General features: G+C 43.5%; 3 protein-coding genes across 3 annotated transcripts in view; all 3 read left to right on the forward strand.

Annotated features, from left to right (window-relative positions):
* Positions 1 to 23121, forward strand: part of LOC131519895 (cationic amino acid transporter 3-like) — a 236902-nt gene that overhangs the window by 52785 nt on the left and 160996 nt on the right. The gene's annotated exons all lie outside the window — the stretch shown is intronic.
* Positions 14148 to 16902, forward strand: LOC131519897 (cationic amino acid transporter 3-like). Its single transcript, XM_058743464.1, has one exon. The coding sequence runs from the start codon at positions 14148 to 14150 to the stop codon at positions 15909 to 15911; it is 1764 nt and encodes a 587-aa protein (XP_058599447.1). The 3' UTR covers positions 15912 to 16902.
* Positions 14217 to 23121, forward strand: part of LOC131519892 (cationic amino acid transporter 3-like) — a 69149-nt gene continuing 60244 nt past the window's right edge. Inside the window, exon 1 of the mRNA XM_058743450.1 lies at positions 14217 to 14292. The gene's annotated coding sequence lies outside the window, so the exon portion shown is untranslated. The remainder of the gene's footprint in view (positions 14293 to 23121) is intronic.

Here is a 23121-nt window from a genome sequence, read left to right on the forward strand (position 1 = left end):
GGCCTGGTACTGGAGGGTGAGGACTGCATTTGCCTGAAGTACTTGGTCAAGTAGTCTTGTCCTTTGGGTCTCCTCCCTGCCAACTGATATGCAAAGTAACCTGGTGACAATCCCCCAGAACAGACCAACAAGTGCAAAGGACAAGGAAATTTGGAATCAGGGCCAGTTAGTTGTTCAGGGAAAGCTGCCTGGAGGAGGGGACTCATGGGTGGGTGTAGAAGGAGAAACCCAACCGAACATGGGGTGGAAGAGGAAGAGAACCTCTCTCTGTTGCTTCTGAAGCAGGATGAGCAAACCATAAGGCAGGCAGGAGACAGCTTTGTTGGCCTGGAATAAATAGCTGGATTGGGGAACTAGCATTAAGGTATATGGAAAAAGATCTCATGGCAAGGCTGGGTGTTCTGAATTTGCTAGGATAAGTATTGCAGCCCACTGAAGGGCACCTGAGATGTGTTAGGCAGTGATGTGTATGTGTACAATTGTCTGGAGAAGTGCATACCCAAGTTGTGATGTCTTCTGTGTGTGTGTGTGTGTGTGTGTGTGTGTGTGGCGGAAGTTTAGATGTACATCCAGGTGACTTTGTGCCCCAGGCCTCTTGTCTGTTACATCTGTGTGGGTGATTGGCACGTTGGTATGACTGAGCATCTTTGTTCATTTGTGTGTCTCTGTGTGGTCATGAGTGAATGGTATCTTGGTTGCATGTTGTGTACTTTATTTGACTGTATGCTATGGAGGGCAGTGTGTGCAAGAGTGTGTTGTGTATGTGTGTGTATGTGAGTGTGCATGCATGTGTCTTCATGGGGAGTGGGGCCCGCAGGAATTCCTGGCTGCCCAAGCATCACCTTCTGTCTCTTTCTCTTCCCTGGCTCCATCTGCCCTCCCTGAGGTCTTGACAAGGAGGCAAACAGCAAAAGGGCAAAGAGCTATGCCAGAGTGACCAGAACCTTTGTAAACCACATGCAGACTCCTCCAAGGGGAAGAAACTGGCTTGAAGAGCCAGAGGCCAGCAGACAGACACAGAGTCCTGCAGGCACAGACTGCTCCTTGGAGTAGGAGCACACACACTCTCAGGTGCCCACAGGCCTGTGAGGCATAGAAGGACACACACCAGCTCAAGACTTCCCTCTCTCCTCCCGTCCCCTGAGCCCTAAGGCCCTCTGTTCCATCCCCTCCAAACACTTGTCAGGGTTTGAGGTAATAAGGCCAAGGGTGTTGCCTCTGATCTTGAAGCCAATGACCAGACAATTGCCCTGGTGTGTGTGTGTGTGTGTTTGTGCGCGCGCAGATGCTCTCAATCATCCCTTCCTTCCCTCCTTCAATCTCCCTCCGACATTTTTCCCTCCTCACTGCTGACTCTGGCTCCTCTTCTGCACAAGCTGCCTCTAACCCCAGGTTCCTCTACTTGCCTCAGTCCCACATCTCTCCCACAGAGTCTCTCCCTCACTCACACTTTTCATACTTTGGCCTGAACTTTATCTTTCGTCCCCCATGCCACTGCTATCACTCCCTCCTTGCTGTCCTTGACTCTTGTAGCCTAGTTCCTCTAAGTCACCTCCCTTCTGCTCTGTCTACACCCGCCGTGGCCTCCCCCTGCAGGTCCTCCTTCCTCTGTCTTGTGCTCTGCCTGTGGCTTCCTCCAACTCCCATTCCCATCTCTGCCATAATGGTGTTTCTGCCCTGGCTTTTACTCAGACTTTCCCTTCTCCCCCTGAGTTGCAGGTGTGGTCACTGGTCTTTGCCCCTACCCCTTACATGGGGGCTCTTTTGGTCCCTCCAGAGTTCCATTTTGGCCTGTTTCCTCCTCCCCCTTCCTATTGTGAAGCTGCTGACATTGCCTTCTGGAGCCCAGTCTCTGCCAGGACTACCAGTGGTGAAGCAGGAGGTCCTGGACTGAGCTGGAATCCCAGCCCTGTTCCTCCCCATTAGCCTCTTCACCTGGACTCACTCACCTGTAAAAGGTGGGAAATAATTGCAGGGGCTGTAGGAAATAATCTCTGGGACTGTAGTGAGAATTAGCACTGTGGTAAGGATGCAAAATCCTCAGCACATAGTAAGCACTCAATAAACTCTTGTTATTTGTCCTTCCTCAGTCTGCTCCCCTGTCTCCTTAGCCTGAAGTAAAAAAATATGTTTGGAAGAGGGAAGAGTGAAAGTAATAGACTGTAGAAGCCAAAAACAAGTGTCAGGAATTTCACATGGATCAGCCTAACAAATGCTCTAAGCTCTGAACACAGGAAATTCCCATGAGTGTGGACAAGAAGGGAGGATGGGGACTGGATGAACCACAGAACACAGGAAACCATGTGAATTGTGCACTGGACAGAGCAAATCCCAACCCAGGGAGGATGGAGGCTGCCCAAAGTCCAGCCTGCATTCATCCTGCAGTGGTAGCACTGGCTGCCCTCTGTCCCTGCAGTCATGGGCCTGTGTCTGCTGGGGCTGCAGAGGGTCTGGAGTCTAGCTTCTGAAATACTTTCACCTCCAGACAGAACCTGGACTCCTGGAGCCTCAGACCTGCATCCTTCTCTCCCCTCCATGCATGTCAGGTGCACACACACACACACACACACACGCACGCACTCACGTGCCCTGGAATCTCTAAAGGAAAGCACTGCCCCACTAGAGATGGATTCCCTCCAGCTGCCTGCTTCTCTGACACTAAACCTTACAGGCCAGTGTAGGCTCAGATGATGTCCCTGCTTGGTTTCTTTCTCAGTTCCCTCCTTTCTCCAAGGGAGCAGAATCAGGGAGTCACACACTCTACCCTCTATATGTGTGCTGGGCAGTGAGGGGAGACCCAGAAGGAGGAGCAGGGCCCTGTCCTGTGGGAGCTCCTGGGCAGATGGTGAGATGTGGCTGAGAGCCAAGACAGAGAGGCCCAGTGCTCTGGGTGCTCCCTTAGCAAATATTTGTGAGGTGAGTTGGTCAAGGACAACTGAACCAGGCCCCATGACTTGGATGATGGGAGACTGGCAGTGACCAAAGAAGGGAAGATGGAGGAAGACACAGAACTCCAGAAGAACTCCAGAAGGTTCCCTAGGAAACAAAGAAAATGATATTCATTTATTTAGCAGGGAGCAGGAGAATGGAGAGGAGAGGATCAGATAAGTTAGAGCTCTCAGTAAGTCCATGATCTTGGGGTAGAGAGTATGAAACTTAGAGACAGGTGAGGAGGGAAAACGTAGGCATGTGTGTGTGTGTGTGTGTGTGTGTGTGTGTATGTGTGTGTGTGTGTGTGTGTGTGTGTGTGTGTGCGTGTGTTGGTAAACATGTCAGGGAGGCAGAGGGATAGAGCAGGCAGGGTCTGCTGACGTGGGGCAGCAATGTAAAATGTGCATCGGTTGTAGCTCCATGGAGATCCTCGGCAGGGTGGGCACGATACTGAGAAGCTAGGTTGACTCCACGGCCTTGATGTGTCCTCATAGGCTGTGAGGCTGACTGAACCTGGACAGCATAGGCTAGTGAGCCATGGCTGGGGGGAGACAGCTTCCAGGGCCTAGACAGGTGGGGAAGAGGCCTCTGGGGTCAGCAGACAGAATGAAGGAGAGGGAGACAGGACTGGGGGTGGGAAGGGATGATGGGAAGATTGGGGTCTTGAGAACTTTATCCTGGTGATCCCCTCACTCACCCCTTCCACGGACTGAATTCTGTGTCTTAAAGCTCAAAGACCTGCAATCAATGCTCTGGTTTAGTTTTTCATCTTCAGAGGGTAAGGTATGACTTCCCCACTTCCCAGATGAGGCCTAAACTTGACAATGCTCTCCTGGGCAGAACGTGCTGAGAAGGGCCCCATGAGACAGGTCTTTTGCTCTCTGGGGGTAACTTCTCCCTCACACAACAGGCCTCAAGCCTGGCTGCTTCCCAGGGCAGAACCTACAGGAGGAGGCACTACAGTGCAGTTATTTGATTCTTTGCTCCTCCCTTACCAGCCCTGTGACTTGAGGCAAGTTACTTAACCTCTCTGTGTCTTAGTTCCATTATCTGTAAAATAGCAGCACTAATACCTGCTTCTGTAGCTTGTTATACAGGATGAAATAAAATTTATACAAAAGAACTGTATGCAGGCATAAAGGTGTATAAATCTAAGTGCTTAGCCATTTTAAACCATACTTGTCCTAATCCTTGATATCTTCTTAGCTTATTCTTTCCAAACCTGCTATGCACATCAGCCTGTCTTCCAAGCCCTTTGCATCCCCAGCCTCTAAGTCTGCCATTTCCTTCCTCCTGATCTTACTTTTTATTCTCCATCTCTGTTTCCATCCTCCTTTCCATGGATACCTCAGCACTCCAAGTTTCTGGATACACTCTATTAACTTCTATATAACTTATATTAACTTTTTCTTTTCTTTCTCTCTCCCTTTCTCTTTCCCTTTCTTTCTTTCTCTCTTCCTCCATCCCTTCCTTCCTTCTTTTTCCTTCCTTTCTTCCCTCCTCTTTCTTTCTTTCTTTCTTTTTCTTTCTTTCTTTCTTTCTTTCTTTCTTTCTTTCTTTCTTTCTTTCTTTCTTTCTTTCTCTTCCTCCTTCTCTTTCTCTTTCTTTCTTTCTTTCTTTCTCTTTCTCTTTCTTTATTTCTCCCTCTTCCTTCTTTCCTCCCTCTCTCTTTCTCCCTCTTTCTTTTTCTTTTCTTTTCTTTTCTTTTCTTTTCTTTTCTTTTCTTTTCTTTTCTTTTCTTTTCTTTTCTTTTCTTTTCTTTTCTTTTCTTTTCTTTTCTTTTCTTTTCCTGTGTATCTCTCTTCTCACATCCCAGAGAACAGGGCCCTGTCTTCTCCTCACTTGGGAGGCTTTCCTCCTCCCTTCCCCCTGGGCTGGGTTCACAGGGTGATTCCAAGAATGGACATGGAGAGGTTCAGAGAGTTTGAAATGCAACAGTAGAGGGAGGCCTTGTGGAATCAGAGAGCAAACTAGGCTTCTGCATATGGGGTACTTACTTACAAGGTTGGGGATATTTCTTCCGAATGTTTGCCATGACTGGGGGAGGGAAGCAGTTATCTCCCTCTTAGAGCTAAGGGTTAGAGAGACTACATTTTGTTCCCTGATGTGCAACATATCATCGGCAGGTCAATCCCACAGGAAAAGAAATAGCAGTCAAGAGAAGGCTTTTCTTTTCCTGTTTGGGTTCTGTGTGTGTGTGTGTGTGTGTGTGTGCATGCATGTGCACGCACATATGTGTGTGTGTGTGTCTGCATCTATAATTTACCAACCCTAGCTATAATGAAATACTTTCTAGAATATTCTAAATTTATTTTGCAGAAATTAAGTCCATCTCTTCAGAGGAGGCAGTTTCTAAAGTCCAGATTCTGGTTCAGTGTGTTTCATAAAAAATGTATGTACAGGGTGGAGAGGGATGGTAAAGGGTAGTTTGGAGAAGAAAAGAACTTGGCAAAGAAAGCCTAGCTCCTTGGTTTAATTACATGCAAGCTCTGGACATTCTGAACTTTATTAAACTTCTAAGTGTCCATAGAGGTGGGATGGATCTGGTGGATTTTGCTCCCTGATCTTCTCTGCAGGACCTCTCTAGCAAGCTCCCTTTCCACCCTCCCCACCCTCTTGCTGCAAAGGAGACTCCTAGGGCTCTGGCCTCTAGGACCTTCAAATGTGGATGGCAGGAATGGGAGCCAGGAGAACCATTCCACTTTACATTGCTTGAGTTAATGTTCTTAGGGTGTCCCCTGGCTCTGAGAGGAGCTGGGGATCTAGTCTTTGCAGAGACCCAAGAAATCCTGGGGAAAAAGGCAGGGTCCAGCCTGTCATGTTAAGTCTTAGGTCTTCACACATTTGTCTGGTTGCTTCACTGCTGGTCCCTTAAACCTAGATTCAAGGATGTACACTGGCCTCAAGATCTCTATTCTCTGCCCCAGTTTCTCTTTTGTGGGTTGCATGTATATTTCTGTGGGCCCTTTAATGGAGAGCTGCTTGAAGGCATTAATGGTGATGCTCAGAAGGTATCTATGTTGTTGACCCCAAATTAATGGGCAGTCACTAGTATCTTATTTTTTTTTATACTTTGCATGGTGCTTAGTTAGCTGTCAATGCAGACATAGTCCCAGTCCTTACACTCTCCTCCCTCTCCTCCATGTGATCCTTAACCAGTCTGTCCCCAGCACTTTCTCTAGAGCTTGTCAGCCTCCCTTGTCCACATGTCTCTGTTTCTCTTTCTTCTTGGCGCCCACTCTCCCTCGCATTGGTTGTGTCAGGCTGCATTAACTCTGAGAAACTTAGGAATGAGCTTCAGGAGTCTTTTGATTGCAGCATTTGTAGGGAGATGATATGTGAGGCAGTCTTCATATCCATGTAGGGGCCTCTGGGATCCCCAGGTGAGCATTGGGAGGGAGCCTAGGACAGCAATGGCAGTAGCTTCACCATGTCAGCAGCTTCACCATGTCAGCTTTCTGGGCACATCCACCACCCAGCAGCACCTGAGAGAGAACCGCCCTCAGAAGGGGGCCAGGTAAGATGGAAGAGGATCATAAAGCGAATATATGTCCCTTCCCTGGCCTGGCTCCCTCCTCCTGCTCTATACTTGCCTCCTCTCTTTGTCCTGCTCCCTCTGCTCCTCCCTGAAGCCCTGTCTACTTCCTTCTAACTTTTCCTTCTTCACCTTCATCTCTGTCAGGCAGATCTGTCTGTCTGTCTCTCCAAGTCCAAATATTTTGTGGTCTGAGATTTTCCAGGACGAGTCTGCCACCAGCTCTTTCTTCTGGTTGTCTCTCTCCCTGCTTCCCTCCCTCAGTCTCTGAGGGTCTCTCTTCCTATCACATCTTTGTGAGTTTCACCCTGTGTGCCTTTTAGTTTCTCCTCACACATCTACTCCCATATGTCTCCTTTTGCACCCCCCCTTTCCCTGTTCCCTCTCTTGCCCTCCCTTCCATTTCATTCCCTGCTTCACTCTCTTTTTAAAAATCTATTTTGACAGACGGATGTGATGGGGGCAGGGAGAGAGGGAGACAATATCAAGCAGGCCCTGTGCTATCAGTGCAAAGCCCATTGGGGTCTCAAACCAGGAACCCTGTGATCATGACTGTGAGCTAAAGACTGGGCCACCAGGCACTCCTCCCTGCTTCTCTTATCTCTGTGTCTTTTAGTCCCCTCCCTTGTCTCTGGCTCAAATCCCTGCTTCCTTTCCTATTCTCTCCTCCCACCCCTCAAGGTTGAGGTACTTCATGTGAAATCATTTGGATGGGCTCTGACTGCCAGGTCCCCCATTCTGTACGCTGCCCTCCAGGATAGACTTATGACGACAATTCTGTATCTTCTGCATTCCCCCAGCCCTGAGCCAGTTCTTTTTCTTGCCTGGTGATTGTCTGGGGACCCTGATATTTCACCTGCCCCCCGCCTTCTACCTAGCAGGTAGTGACTAGTGCAGTGAGAAGGGAAAAATTGCTCTTGGGACCAGATGCTCTTGAGACCCTTCCCCCACACTTGCCCTTTTCTTCCTTAAGCAGATGAACATCTGGGAAAATCCCAGATTGAGGCAGGGGAAGACAGCCTAGGACTGTTGGAACAGGCACAAATCAAACACCCAGATGCCTCTCCCCTACTGTTCTATCATTACAGCCATTCTTCTAATTCCTGCCTGTCTCCTTTGCCTCTAGAAATTTTGGCTTTGTGGACTTGGTTGGGCCAATAATCCACTACCTGTAACGTAGAACATAGAACCTGTATCAAAAGAGGTGCTGAATTAGTGTCCTTGGCCCATGACTACCGGAGATGTGTTAGGGAAGGGCCAAGGTGATTTTTAGGTTTTCCTCCTTTAGAGGTTCTTCCTGAGATCTGGAGAAGTGGTGCCTCTTTTCTTTGAGATCCATAGCTTCTTGGGCCCATCACTCCTACATTCAGCTCTAGGTCTCTAAGTAGGCTCCACCTGCTCCACATCTCTGAGAAGTCTTGCCTTTGTGTGAAGATTAAATTTCTGGGAAGGAAGAGGACCCATCCTTTGGTCACTAGCTCAGGGTCTTAGAAGCCCTATGTTTTGAATATCTAGAGCTGGAAGCTCTCTAGTCAGGAACTGTCTTTTACTTTACTTACTCTAGCACAATGGTCAATGCATATTCAGTTAGAATATGCTATGGATGCTGAATGACCATCTCAGGAAATCCCTTGTGGTGAAGCTTAAGCCAGTTCCCTTTAGTTTTATTCCTGGAGTGATGGGAAATGTAGGTAATGGGTTGAGAATGGGTGGTGCTGGTAGAGGAAGCTGGTAGGAGATTCTGGGAGAGGTGGCTGGGGGTGGGAGGTGCTTCTATCCTTGTTTACAGGACTCCTGAGTCTGTTACCTTTAGCTGGATCTAGGACTGGTTTCCAAGTCTCTCTACAGGCTGGTCTCCACCTAGGTCCCCACACTCCTTACATCTAGGACCTCCTCCATATCCAGGACCCTGAAAAGCTTATTTACTTCTGAGTTCAGATCTTGCTGCCAAAAATGTTTCCAGCAAAGTCCCATTTAAGCCCTCAGTCCACCTCCTCACTCAGACAGGATCCCACTAGTCTTCCATTGCCCACCTCCAGCTTTCCTCCAGGATTCCAGCAAAGCCACTTCCTTCACCCTTTCCCACCCTTTGGATGCCCCTGTCTCCCTATGGCCCCAACTCCCTGAGGCCCAGCCTTCCTAACTCTCAGCCTCCCAAGGGCCCCTCCTCCCAAGGGCCCCACCTCCTAGAAGGCCCTGCCTCCCTAGTGCCTCAATTCCCTGAGGGTACCATCTAAACTCCACTCCAATTCTTAACTCCGCTGGGCCAAGCTCCTTACCTGTGTCTGGGTTTGACTTGCATTTTCTTCTCAGGTGTCTCTCCTTTGAGGAAGAAAAAGCACATGGGTAAGTGATTTCTCCTGTTTGTAGAGTTGACATGAAAACTGAGGCAGAACCAGAGAACAGGAGGGCTGGGCTTTGATCATAGCTGGCTGTGGAAGCCCTGTGGCATGTGAATGGAGGGAATTTCATGGCACCAAAGCTGGACTTTGAATTGGGGTGGGGGCTGTAGAGCAAAGGCCTTGTGAGTTTGGGAAGGACAGGTAAGTGTGAGGGGTCAGAGTGATTTTGAGGCCTATATTCTGTTCTCCTCTAGACCAGAAATTTTCTCAGCTCTGATGAGGAAAATATGAATTAGGGGAGGTTATTCCTGGCATTTCTCTTCCAGCATCCTTCCTACCTCTTTGCTCTGCTTCCTTGCTTTTCCTTCCTGACCTGGTGCAGGGCTTGCTTTACTCATCTTTGACTTTCCCACAGGGCCCAGCACAGAGTATGCTTAGACATGTTCTTTGAATGAAGATTTTTCCATCTGGCTCTGATGTTTCCTCCATGTTTTGCCACACTTTATCACTGGAGATTCTGAGAGTCTCTGAGTCATACCTTCTTAGGGAGGACATTGGTGTGGACTTGGCAGAATGGCAGGTTTGATAAGGTGGTTCCCCATCACCAGAGAGGAGCTAGATATCTATTTTTACAGCTGTTGGAGTTATCTCCCTGCCTTTCTTATCTAACTTTAAAAAGTTGTGGTGGGGATTGATTCATATGCCAGCTCGAGCTGCAGGAGGCAAGATTACCAAGTTTCCCTGGGGTGTAGCTGCCTAGTGGTCTTTAACACACTGGGTTTCCAAGAGGCAGTTTGCTGTTATCACAAAACATATTTACAACTCTAAAGGCCCCTGGAGTCTTAAATTGTTCTCCACCCTTCGACCCTCCCAACCACTTTGTATGCTGTGGGCTGTACCCCAAAACTAGAAGTTCAGACAACACTTATCCATAATTGACATCTGTTTTCTTGACTATGTGTGGCAAATATTTATTTCTAGGTTGTCTTTTTCTTGGCCTCTTTCCCTCTAGCAGTTCTTGGGCAACTTTTCTCCATTATTAAATGATATGTGTTATGTGATTCCAGAAGACAGATTCATTTTAACCTTAGTTTAAGCAAAATCATGCAGAAAGGTCAATTTCCTTCACCAAGTGTATTCCAAATTGATAAATGTGGTTTCTGGATTGTATTCTTTGGGGTTATCCTTGTCTCTACCCTTTCTTTTTGTGTTATTGCAGAAGTCTCAAAGTAGAAAGGGATTCAAAAGAATTAGGAAAGAGGGATAAAGAGTATCCCTTAAAAAGTGGTGTCAATGGATACTTGTTGTATATTCTGCTGCCTGAGCTGGGGTGAAGCAGATGGGTCTTGGTGGAGAAGTCATATGGATCTATATTTGGATAAGAACCCAGGACTTTGAGGTATGATACAACTTTCATATGACTCAGATGATCTGGTATCTTTCCTACAACAAAACAAAGCAACACAAATTTACTTTCCAAAGGAGCAGGTGGTGGTGTGGAGCAGCTCCCTGAGGCTGTGAGAGGAACCAAGCACAGTGTGTTGAGGGAGGACAGAGAGAAAAAGACAGCTGAGTACTTACAAGGAAGGATAGAAGGACACATTTAAAGATATGAAGTAAGATGACCAGACAGAGACTTGGCCTTCCCTAACACACCTTATATGCAGTGTATTACCGAGGGTTACATTAGGAGGAGGTACATGGAAGAAGGAGCCAAGGGCTCTGACCACTCACAAGTGCTAGTAAAAGTGGAGAAAGAGTCTAGTGAGAGATTGGACACTGGATGGATCTAGATTCTGTGCTTACAAGGAAAATAAGGATTTGGGGGAAAAACAAAGCTGTTTAGCAAGGTTTCTTGGGAAAAAATGAGTGTGGATCAGTCCTTAATGTAGACAAAATCTATGCTACATTACAGCTGTAATTTGGAAAATAATGTGGATAGACAGGTGGATTTCTTCTAATGCTTTCTCCTGAGGATTAAATTTTTTGTTTTAATTTTAGGGAGAAAGAGAGAGAGAGAGTGGGAGGTGAGGGTCAGAGAAAATCTTTTTTTAAGTTTATTTATTTTGAGAGAGAGAGAGAGCATGAGAAGGGAAAGGGAAGAGGGAGGGGGAGACAGAACCCCAAGTAGGTCAGCACAGAGCCCCACAGGACACTCAGCCTCATGAAGTGTCATGACCTGAGCTGACTGACCATGAGCTGAAACCAAGTGCCAAATGCACATCTAAGCAACTGAGCCACCCAGGCACCCCCAGAGAGAGAGAATCTTAAGCAGACTCCCTGATCTGTATGGAGCCCAACTCTGGGCCCTATCTCAGGACCCTGGGCTCATGAGAAATCAAGAGTTGGGAGCTTAACTGATGGAGCCACTCTTAACCAGTTAACTCTTCTTAACCAGAAGCCCCTCTCCTGAGGACTTTTATTAGGTGTTCTGTGTTGACATGATTCGGGGTTGAGAAAAGGGAGTAGAAAATTGTAGGGGGAAGTAGAGAAGAAATTGATTTTCACTGTTGACATCAATGTATCACACCACTTTCTAATCCTTTAATTGCACACCCTTCCTGGCTTTTCTAAGATTTGTTTCTGATTACTATTTGGAAAATCTAACGTTATTTCTTCTTGGTAGCCCACCTAGTTTCTGAAGACCTAGAGAAGCAGAATCTCAGGCTTTTCTGACTTGTCAAGTTGATCGTCTTCTTTTGGTGTGATAAAAATGTGAAGAACTTCCAAAACTGGATTCTGACTGAATATAACCTGAAAATTTATCAAATGATGAAAAATGTTGCACTAAACTCTGTCTTTCCTGCAGTTATCCCAGAGGGACTAAGAAAATCCACCTTGTTCACAAACATCCCAGAATGATACTAGATTATATGGAGTCTATACAGTCTCTAGAGAACCAGCATCTGCTTGTTTACCCAAATAATGGTGCAACAATACTAGTGTGCTGTGTGCATGTGACAGGGATTCCATAGGTATTGTGGGAAGGAAGCAAACATGTTTTGGTCTACATCTACAGAGATTTTGGTCTACATTTGTGTAGATGAATTTGGTCTACATAGATTTGGCCTGGATCATGTTAGGTTGCATCAGGATGGGTTTTCACTGACTTGGAATTCAGCCTCTGCCAGACTGCTTCATGAGAAGCAACATCTGAACTGGGAATGGAAAGAGAGTGGGGGTTAGCTACATGAAGGGGCCAAGAGGGCATGAGAGGAAGGGAACAGGGTGAGTGTATAATTTCTCAGCTTGAACAGGAACTGGGCAGGGGATGAGGCTGGAGGAATTAGCACAGGTAAGATGATGAAGGAAGGAAGGACTGTGCAGGAAGTACAGTGGGAACCACTGAAGGGATGAAGCCTGGGGATGGGTGAGGGACACATCAATCACATTCATAGTGTAGAAAGTTCCATGAGTTAAGAACTGACCCTCCTAATCTATCTTGTCAGCTGGTTGGTAAATCATAACATTGGAACTGGTGGGTGGCAAATAAACAGTCTGGATGGATTTGTACACAGAAGGTCTGACCCATTTCCCAAGGGTTCGTTTTGACCATCTATTAGAGAAGACTTTTTAATTTTGACTTCCTCTTTCTGTCTTTAAAAATATCTGGCAAGATTTCCTAAAATTCTCTCAAAACCAAAGTCTGAATAGGGAGGGAAGTGGGGGCTTCATGGTTTTGTTTTCTCTGTTCTCTACTACTCATTTCTGGGGCATGGCTATGAATTGTTCACCCAGAGTTTTCTCTCCTTGAGGAGGGGCCATTTGAATAGCAGCAGGGGAGGAGGGTGAAGGAGGAGCCACATGCAGTTTCATTCATTAAGAAAATGTATTTTGTAGGGGTGCCTGGGTGGTTCAGTAGGCTAACTGCTGGAGTTTGGCTCAGGTCATGACCTCAGAGCTCAAGAGTTGCAGCCCCACATCAGGCTCTTTGCTGTCAGCACGGAGCCTGCTTGGGTTCCTCTGTTTCCCCTCTCTCTCCCCCCTCCCTTGCTTGCACTCTCTCTGTCTCAAAAATAAATAAAAAAAACATTAAAGAAAAGAAAATGTATTTTGCATATTCACACTTTTGTTTGAGAGTCAAAAATAACTCCTTGCGAAAAATTGTTACTTATAAGTGAGTGTTTTAATACAAGCTCACAGAACAGGGAAGATTCTCCAGGCTACAGTAGCTGACATCACACAGATGATGCAAGGTGTTTTTAGAGGACAGTGTGGCCAGGGAGGAGAGTATCTGCAGAAGTGATCTCACCTTCTCTCCTGGAACCCAGAGAGGGAAGAGACAGAAGGAATTGTTTGCTTGTGAGTTACTGAGCTAGGTGACTTATTTTTTTTTTCTCCCTGCTCATCACACTCCCATGACTGTGGATGTAAAAATTGTAATGAATTTTGCCTTGTAGCTTCGGGTGAGGTTTATTAATGTCAGCATTCATAAAACCACCTTTCTGTGTCTTCTCCCTACTTAGTAATGGTTCCTTGTTGGCTCTGCACTCATTTTTGAGTGTTTTCTTATCAAATAGCTTTGTCCTCTAGTTCTTACAGGTAGTTATGAGGACCCTGACCCTCTCTCTCTCTTTCTCTCTTCTCACAGTGCCCCCTGTGGCCCTAAGTGGGTGAAGGGAAGGATTAGACTGCACATTCTTTGCCATCAGTCCAGCTAGGTGGATGACACAGAATGAAGAGAAAGGGGGCCAAAGTGACATCCGACCTTGGCTAGCTGATATTGAAGCTAAAGGTTTTAAGACCAAGAGACCAATATTTGTATTTTAAACTCAGATGATATTTAAACATTATTCTGTAATTGGAACACGGCCCTCTAGTCCATGAATTAATGTAACATAACTCACGCATAAGCATGGCACAAACATACTGCGTGTGAAATATTACACAATAAATTCATGTCCTGTGTGTCTTCATTAGTACATGACACTACATGACTTTGGTGAACCCAAATGAGATTGTGTCATGTGGTGTGTAAAAAGCAAAATGTTGGAAGGTATTTGGCACTTTTTCTGAGGGGAAATCAGGGTTGGTTTTTCTATGACATTTTTCATATCAACTTCTGTGATATTTGTGCTGCAATAGGTGACATGGGACTTGGCTTTGGTTGGTTGGTTGAACACCACTGTTCAGTAAATATTTATTGTTTATTTAGGAATTATGGAGCGATAGCACATACCAGATGAAATATGAAGTAGCAGCTTTCAAGCCTGAGCATGGAAACATGCAGGCCCAACACAACTTGGCTTAACACAGACTCACCAAACCTGATCCCAGACTCTGCTCCCTGAGCTTGCTACAGCTCTCTGATCCTGGAATCTTCTTCAATTCCAGCTAGCATGCTGCACCAGGCACTTCGTAGATTCGGTCAAAAACTGGTACGAAGACCTACGCTGAAGGAACCGGTGGCTGAGAATGACCCACGGAGAAGCCTGAGCACTCTGAATTTAGTGGCCCTGGGTGTGGGCAGCACAGTGGGTGTAGGTGTGTATGTCCTGGTTGGCGAGGTGGCTGCCAGTCAGGCAGGACCATCCATTGTGATCTGCTTTTTGGCGGCTGGACTATCTTCAATGTTGGCTGCACTGTGCTATGCAGAGATTAGTGCCCGGGTTCCCCATTCTGGTCCTACATATCTCTACAGCCATGTCACTATAGGTGAACTCTGGGCTTTCATCACTGGCTGGAACTTTATTCTCTCCTATGTTGCTGGTACAGCCATTGTGATCCAGGCTGGGACCTTAGCTTTTGACATTCTACTTGGGAACCAGAACTCTCACACCCTCCATGAGAGCATCACACAGCAAGTTCCCCGTGTTCTTGTAGAACATCCAAACTTCTTTGTTGTGAGCCTTGTATACTTCCTCATAGAATTGCAGACTCTGAGATTTAGTCAGTCTTTCATGGTTATAAAAGTGATCACATCGGTGAAACTTTTGGTTCTTGGTTTTGTCATCATCTCTGGGTTCATTAAGGGGGACCGGCACAACTGGAAGCTCACAGAAAAGGACTTCTTAAAGGCTGGACTCAATGATACCTCCACCTTGGGCCATATGGGCTCTGGAGGATTTGCGCCTTTTGGCTTCAAGGGGATTCTCCGTGGAGCAGCTGCCTGTTTCTATGCATTTATTGGTTTTGACAGTATTGTTACGAGAGTCGAAGAAGCCCGGAATCCCCAGCGTTCCATCCCCATGAGCATTGTGATTTCACTGTTCATATGCTTTTTCTTGTATTTTGGTGTCTCTGTGGCACTTACACTTATGGTGCCTTACTATCAGTTTCAACGTGGAAGCACCTTGCCTGAGGCATTTCTCCATATTGGCTGGGCCCCTGCCTACTATGTTGTAGCTTTTGGATTCCTCTGTAGTCTTTTGGCCAATGTCTTGGGCTTTATGGTCCCCATACGTCAGGCGATATCCAGGATGGCACAGGATGACTTCTTATTCCCGGCGTTTGCCAGGGTCCAAACTGGTACATGCACCCCTCTCATGGCAAATGTAATCTTTGGCATTATTGCACCAATCATGGCCTTCTTCTTTGGACTCACTGATCTTTTGGACCTCAGTTCAATTGGGATCCTGCTTACTCATAGCCTGGTGGCTATTTGTGTTCTCATCTGCGGATACCAGCCTGAGAGGAGGAATTGGGGAAATGAAGCAGAGATGCAGGAGGAGAACGGACCTGCAGCAGAGAGGCTGACTCTACAGGGACTACTTTCTCCACGCAGCCCCACCCCCACTCCACTTTCTGGCCGGGTTGTCCGTGTTTGCTCCTCACTGCTTGCTCTTCTGCTCACTCTTCTTTGCCTGGTGCTGACCCAGTGGCCAGTTCTGCTTTCTGGAGACCCAGTGTGGATTTCAGTGGTTGTGGTGCTCCTGGTGCTCATCATTGGGATCACTGGGGTCATCTGGAGACAGCCACAGAACTCCAGTCCCCTTCCCTGTAAGGTCCCTGCTCTGCCTCTCCTCCCACTACTGAGCATCTTTGTGAATGTTTTCCTTATGATGCAGATGACAGGTGGCACCTGGGCCCGATTTGCTGTCTGGATGTTGATTGGGTTTGCTGTCTACCTCGCCTATGGGATCCAGTACAGCCTGTTCACTTAACCCCAACTAAGTTAGAGCCAAAACTATAGGACTTGAACTCAACAGTGCCAGTACATTCAGTTTGACATCATTACACCTGAATGCAGTCGGGTCTCCTGCATAATAATGGAGGGTACTCTTGATCGCATGAAAAGCTAGGCCTCCTGTGGATTGTTTGTGGGGGAACACTAATAGAGCTCTGTATTTATTACAAAAGAATGGATGTGTCTTTGCTCTTAATCCTTTTTTTTTTTAATTATTCTACTTGCATTTGTGTTTGTAACTGCTAACAGGGTCAAAACATTATTAAAAGAAACTAGAAAAAGTGCTTCATTTCTTTAGTTAAATATTTAGTACTGGGAGAACATGGGTGGTTATGTTCCTGGCTGGCTCAGTTGGTAGAGCATGTGACACTTGATCTCAGGGTGGTGTGTTTGAGCCCCTGTTGGGTGTTGGCTGAAATTATTTAAAATAATATTGACTAGCAGAATTACTGGTTCATATGGTAGTTCTATATTTAATTTTTTGAGGAACTTCCATCGTGTTTTCCATAGCAGCTACATCAATTGATATTACCACCAATAGTGCATGAGGGTTACTTTTCCCCCATATCTTCACCAACACTTGTTTTTCTTGTCTTTTTTAGCCGTTCTTACGGGCATAAAATGATATCTCATTGTTCTGTTAATTTATGTTTCCCTGATGATTAGTGATGTTGGGTATCTTTTCATGTGTCTGCTGCCCATCTCTATGTCTTCTTTGAAAAAATGTGTATTCCTATCCTGTGTCCATTTTTTAATTGGATTATTTGTTTTTTTGGTGTTGAGTTCTTTAGTTTTAAGTTTTTTTTTTTTTCTGCATTTGGGGCATTAACCCCTTATTGGATATGTTATTTGCAAGTATTTTCTCCCAGTTAGTAGGTTGCCCTTTTGTTTTGTCGATGGTTTCTTTTTACATCCTTTTACAAGAAGCAAAAGCTTCTTGGTTAAATAAATTTGAAAAGATATATGCACCCCTATGTTTACTTTATTTTTAACTTTATTTGTTTTGAAAGAGAGAGGGAGCATGAGCAGGAGAGGGCAGACGAAGAGGGAGAGAGAGAGGATGCCAAGCAGGCTCCATACTGTCAGCATGCAGCCTGATATAGGGCTTGATCACATGAACCATGAGATCATTACCTGAGCTGAAATCAAGAGTGAGATGCTTATTCGATGGAACCACCAAGGCACCCCTATTGCACATTATTTACAATAGCCAACAACAACAACAACAACAACAACAACAACAACAACAAATAGCCCAATGTTCTTAAATATAGGGAATAAACTGGTAATTGCCAATGAGGGAGTGGGTAGAGGGATGGGTGAAATTGGTAAAGGGAATAGAGAATATACTTGATGAACATTTGAAAAGTGTGGAAGTGTTGAATCATTATATTCTACACCTGAGAATGGTATAATGACATTTATGCTAATTATACATCAGTAAAAAATAAATAAATAAACATAAAAGACCAAAAAACCCCCCAAAACAGATAAAATATGGCCCCTCTACTTACAGAGCTTATATTCTAATACAAGGGGTAAAGCATAGCTGTAATACAAAGTATAAAGTATTGTCATAAGTAATATACAAATAAAGTGTTTTGGGAATTCAGAGTGGAGGAAGATAATTTGTGGTTGGCACAGTAGTGAGATTTGATTGGTGAAATCAGAGAAGAATTTGTAGAGGGATGGCATTTGAGTTGACTCTCTCAGGGACAGATAGGATTTTGCCACACATGGGCAGGAGGGAAGGATAGGCAGTGAGAGCACCATGAGGAAAAGCACAGGAAAATGAAGCAGTGTTCAGAGCACACTGAGAAGGCTGTGTAGCTTGAGCCTTGGCTGTGTGTGTGTGGGGGGGGGTGGGGGGAGGAGAGGGGAAGTAACATGAGCAGGTGGATTTGAGGTGGAGCTTTCCTCTGAGCACAAAATGCTTTGGCTTTGAACATACCACCCATAATGAAAATCCCTGTGGTTGGTCCTCCTACTTGGAAATATCTGAATTCTTGGACTTCAAATTCCTGTACGGTTGTTTGCTTTTGGTGCACAGAAGGTGAACAACTGAGAGCTAAGTTGTGATCTTACTTCCACCACCAACTAGCAATGTGATCTTTTTTTTTTTTTTGGTACGCATTTTTTATATTGTGTGTATTTTAGGAAGAATATGTATACTTCTTTTCCTAAAAAAATATTGTTCCTTTTACTCATGTAGATTATTTAAAATTTGCATTTTAAATTTCTTTTTTTTAAATATGAAATTTATTGTCAAATTGGTTTCCATACAACACCCAATGCTCATCCCAACAGATGCCTTCCTCAATACCCATCACCCACCATCCCCTCCCTCCCACCCCCATCAACCCTCAGTTTGTTCTCAGTTTTTAAGAGTCTCTTCTGTTTTGTCCCCTCCCTGTTTTTATATTATTTTTGTTTCCCTTCCCTTATGCTCACCTGTTTTGTCTCTTAAAGTCCTCATATGAGTGAAGTCATATGACTTTTGTCCCTCTCTGACTAACTTCACTTAGCATAATACCCTCCAGTTCCATCCACGTAGTTGCAAATGGCAAGATTTCATTCTTTTTGATTGCCGAGTAATACTCCACTGTATATATATACCACATCTGTATCCATTCATCCATAAATGGACATTTGGGCTTTTTCCATACTTTGGCTATTGTTGATAGTGCTGCTATAAACATGGGGGTGCATGTGTCCTTTTGAAAGAGCATACCTGTGTCCCGTGGATAAATGCCTAGTAGTGCAATTGCTGGGTCGTAGGGTAGTTCTATTTTTAGCATGGAATCTTTTTCCTTTTTTTTTTTTTGTGTGTGTGTGTGTCTTCAATTTCTTTCATAAGCTTTCTATAGTTTTCAGTGTATAGATTTTTCACCTCTTTGGTTAGATTTATTCCTAGATATTTTATGGGTTTTGGTGAAACTGTAAATGGGATCAATTCCTTGATTTCTCTTTCTGTTACTTCATTGTTGGTGTATAGGAATGCAATCGATTTCTGTGCATTGATTTTATATCCTGCAACTTTGCTGAATTCGTGAATCAATTCTAGCAGTTTTCTGGTGGCATCTTTTGGCTTTCCCATATAGATTATCATGTCATCTGTGAAGAGTAAAAGTTTGACCTCCTCCTGGCTGATTTGGATGCCTTTTATTTCTTTGTGTTGTCTGATTGCAGAGGCTAAGACTTCCAATACTATGTTGAATAACAGTGGTGAGAGTGGACATCCCTGTCTTGTTCCAGACCTTAGGGGGAAAGCTCTCAGTTTTTCCCCATTGAGGATGATATTAGCGTTGGGTCATTCACATATGGCTTTTATGAACTCGAGGTATGCCCCTTCTACCCCTACTTTCTTGAGGGTTTTTATTGAGAAAGCATGCTGTATTTTGTCAAATGCTTTCTCTGCATCTATTGAGAAGATCATATGGTTCTTGTCTTTTCTTTTATTGCTGTGATGAATCACGTTAATTGTTTTGCTGATATTCAACCAACTCTGCATCCCAGGTATAAATCCCACTTGGTCGTGGTGAATATCTTTTTAATGTATTGTTGAATCCAGTTGGCTAATATCTTGTTGAGGATTTTTGTATCCATGTTAATCAGGGAAATTGGTCTGTAGTTCTCCTTTTTAGTGGGGCTCAGTCTGCTTTTGGAATCAAGGTCATGCTGGCTTCATAGAATGAGTTTGGAAGTTTCCTTCCATTTGTATTTTTTGGAACAGCTTCAAGAGAACAGGTGTTAACTCTTGCTTAAATGGTAGAATTCCCCTGGAAAGCCATCTGGCCCTGGACTCTTGTTTTTTGGCATATTTTTGATTGCCAATTTGATTTCCTTACTGGTTATGGGTCTGTTCAAATTTTCTATTTCTTTCTGTTTCAGTTTTGGTAGTGTATATGTTTCTAGGAATTTGTCTATTTTCCCCAGATTGCATATTTATATGCCTATAATTACTCATAATATTCTCTTATTGTTGTTTGTATTTCTGCTGTGTTGGTTGTGATCTCTCCTGTTTCATTCTTGATTTTATTTTGGTCCTTTCCTTTTTCTCTTTTGATCAAACTGGCTAGTGGTTTTTCAACTTTGTTAATTCTTTCAAAGAACCAGGTTCTTTTTTTCATTGATCTGTTCTACTGTTTTTTTTTTTTTTTCGGTTTCAATAGCATTGGTTTCTTCTCTAGTCTTTATGATTTCCTGTCTTCTGCTTGTTTGGATATTATTTGCTGTTATTTTTCCAGCTCTTTAAGGCATAAGGTTAGTTTGTGTATCTGAGGCCTTTCTTCCTTCTTTAGGGAGGCCTGGATTGCTATAACTTTCCTCTTATGACCGCCTTTGCTGTGTCCTAGAGGTTTTGGGTTGTGGTGTTATCATTTTCATTGACTTCCATATACTTTTTAATTTCCTCTTTAACTTCTTGGTTAGCCCATTCATTTTTAGTAAGATGTTCTTCAGTATCCAAGTATTTGTTACCTTTCTAAATTTTTTCTTGTGGTTGATTTCAAGTTTCATAGCATTGTGGTCTGAAAATATGCATGGTATGATATTGATCTTGTACAATTGGTATTGTACTTATAGGGCTGATTTGTGTCCCAGTATATGGTCTATTCTGGAGAACATTCCATGTGCACTGTAGATGAATGTATATTCTGCTGCTTTAGGATGAAATGTTCTGAATATATCTGTTAAATCCATCTGGTCCAGTGTGTCATTCAAAGCCATTGTTTCCTTGTTGACTTTTTAATTAGATGATCTGTCCATTGCTGTGAGTGGGGTATTGAAGTCTCCTACTATTATGGTATTACTGTCATTGAGTTTCTTTATGTTTGTGATTAATTGATTTATATATTTGGGTGTTACCACATTTGGCACATAAATGTTTACAATTGTTAGGTCTTCTTGGTGGATAGACCCCTTGGTTATGATATAATGCCCTTCTTCATCTCTTGATACAGTCTTTATTTTAAAGTCTAGATTGTCTGATATAAGTATGGCTACTCAGACTTTCTTTTGTTCACCATTAGCATGATAGATGGTTCTCCATCCCCTTATTTTCAATCTGAAGGTGTCTTTAAGACTAAAGTGGGTCTCTTGTAAACAGCATATATATGGATCTTTCTTTCTTAGCCATTCTGTTACCCTACATCTTTTTATTGCAGCATTGAGTCCACTGATGTTTAGAGTGAGTACTGAAAGATATGAATTTATTGCCATTATGATGCTTGTAGAGTTGGAGTTTCTGGTGGTGGTCTCTGGTCCTTTCTAATGTTTGATGCTTTTGGTATTTATTTATTTATTCATATTTTCTCCCCTCAGAGAGTCCCCCTTAAAATTTTTTGAAGGACTGGTTTAGTGGTCACAAACTCCTTTAATTTTTGTTTGTCTGGGAAACTTTTTATCTTTCTTCTATTTGGATTGACAGCTTGGCTGGATAAAGAATTCTTGGCTGCATACCTTTCTGATTCAGCACATTAAATATATCCTGCCACTCCTTTCTGGTCTGCCACGTTTCTGTGGATAGGTCTGCTTCAAACCTGATCTATCTTCCCTTGTAGGTTAGGGACATTTTTCCCTTGCTGCTTTCATGATTCCCTCCTTGCCTGAATATTTTGTGAATTTGACTATGATATGTCTTGTTGATGGTCAGTTTTTGTTGAGTCTAATGGGGGTCCTCTGTGTTTCCTGGATTTTGATGTCTGTGTCTTTCCCCAGGTTAGGAAAGTTTTCCACTATGATTTGCTCACATAACCCTTCTACCCCTATTTCTGTCTCTTCCTCTTCTGGGACCCCTATGATTCTGATGTTGTTCCTTTTTAATGAGTCACTGATTTCTCTAATTCTTAAATGATGCTCTTTTGCCTTAATCTCCCTCTTTTTTTCTGCTTCATTATTCTCTATAAGTTTGTCCTCTATATCACGGATTCTCTGTGCTTCCTTATCCATCCTTGCCGCTGTGGCATCAATCTGTGATTGCAGCTCAGTTATAGCATTTTTTATTTCATTATGACTAGTTTTTACTTCTTTTATCTCTGCAGAAAGGGATTCTAATCTGTTTTTGGGTCCAGTTAATATTCTTATTATCATGATTCTAAATTCTGGTTCAGACATCTTGTTTGTATCTCTGTTGGTTAAATCCCTGGGTGTCATTTCTTCGTGTTCTTTCTTTTGGGGTGAATTCCTTATTTTTGTAATTTTTAAGGGAGAAAATAAATTAATGAGGTAGAAAAATTAAAAATAAAAAAGTAAAAAAAATTAAAATTGAAGTTAAAATTAAAAACTTAAACACAAACACACACACACAAATTGAATAAATGATGCTACATTCTTGGAGTCAAAGGCTCTTCCTCTAGGTGTTGGAAGTGGTTGACAGGTTAGAGGGAAAACAAGGGGAAAAGAATGAAATCATTTGAGAATTTGTAAAAAATGAATATACTGAAGTAGACTAAAATAAGATGATGGGAGTAAAGTAGAATTTGAAAAAAATTACACAAAAGTAAATAAAGTAGTAGAAAAAAATAAAGAAAAATATTTTTAATAAAAATTAAAAATAAAAATGATTTTTTTCTCTTTCTGCACTCAAGAAAAAGAAAAGAAACAAAAAAGATAAAAAAGGGGAAAAAAAGGAAATTGTTTGAAAATTTGAAAAATTGAATACACTGAAGTAGACTAAAATAAAATGATGGAAATAAAATAGAATTTGAAAAAAAATACAGAAAAGTAAAAATATAGTGAAAAATTGAAAGAAAAATATTTTTAATAAAAATTGAAAATAAAAATGAATTTTTTCTCTTTCTGTATTCAAGAAAAAGAAAAGTGAAAAGGAGAAAAAAAAGAAAGAAAATGGAATAGATGGACCTGCTACCAGATTGAAATAGGACTGAAATTACTTCCTTTTACCATAGAAGTCAGACTATGAAGCACTTTATAGTTCATAAACTAAGCAGGCAGCGAGACTTGTGTTCTTGAAGAGGGAGGTTGGCCCAGTTGGGCGGGGCTCAGTGTAAAGGCTCTGTTCTCCACTAGATGGCGCTGCTAGACTAGTGGGGTGGAGTGTTCTGATGCAAGTAAGTGCCTATATCCATGTGCGGGAGTGGTGAAAATGTCATCAGCCAGCTACCCAGTCTCTAGTATCAGAAATCTGTTCTCCCCAACCAGCAATTGAGCACCCATCCTCTGTCTTC

The sequence above is a fragment of the Neofelis nebulosa genome, chromosome 8 (assembly GCF_028018385.1).
Source record: "Neofelis nebulosa isolate mNeoNeb1 chromosome 8, mNeoNeb1.pri, whole genome shotgun sequence".
In the NCBI taxonomy this organism is placed as follows: Eukaryota; Metazoa; Chordata; class Mammalia; order Carnivora; family Felidae; genus Neofelis; species Neofelis nebulosa.

Coding starts and splice junctions, on each gene's coding strand:
- LOC131519897 (XM_058743464.1), top strand. CDS start 14,148: ATGCTGCACCAGGCACTTCGTAGATTCGGTCAAAAACTGGTACGAAGA.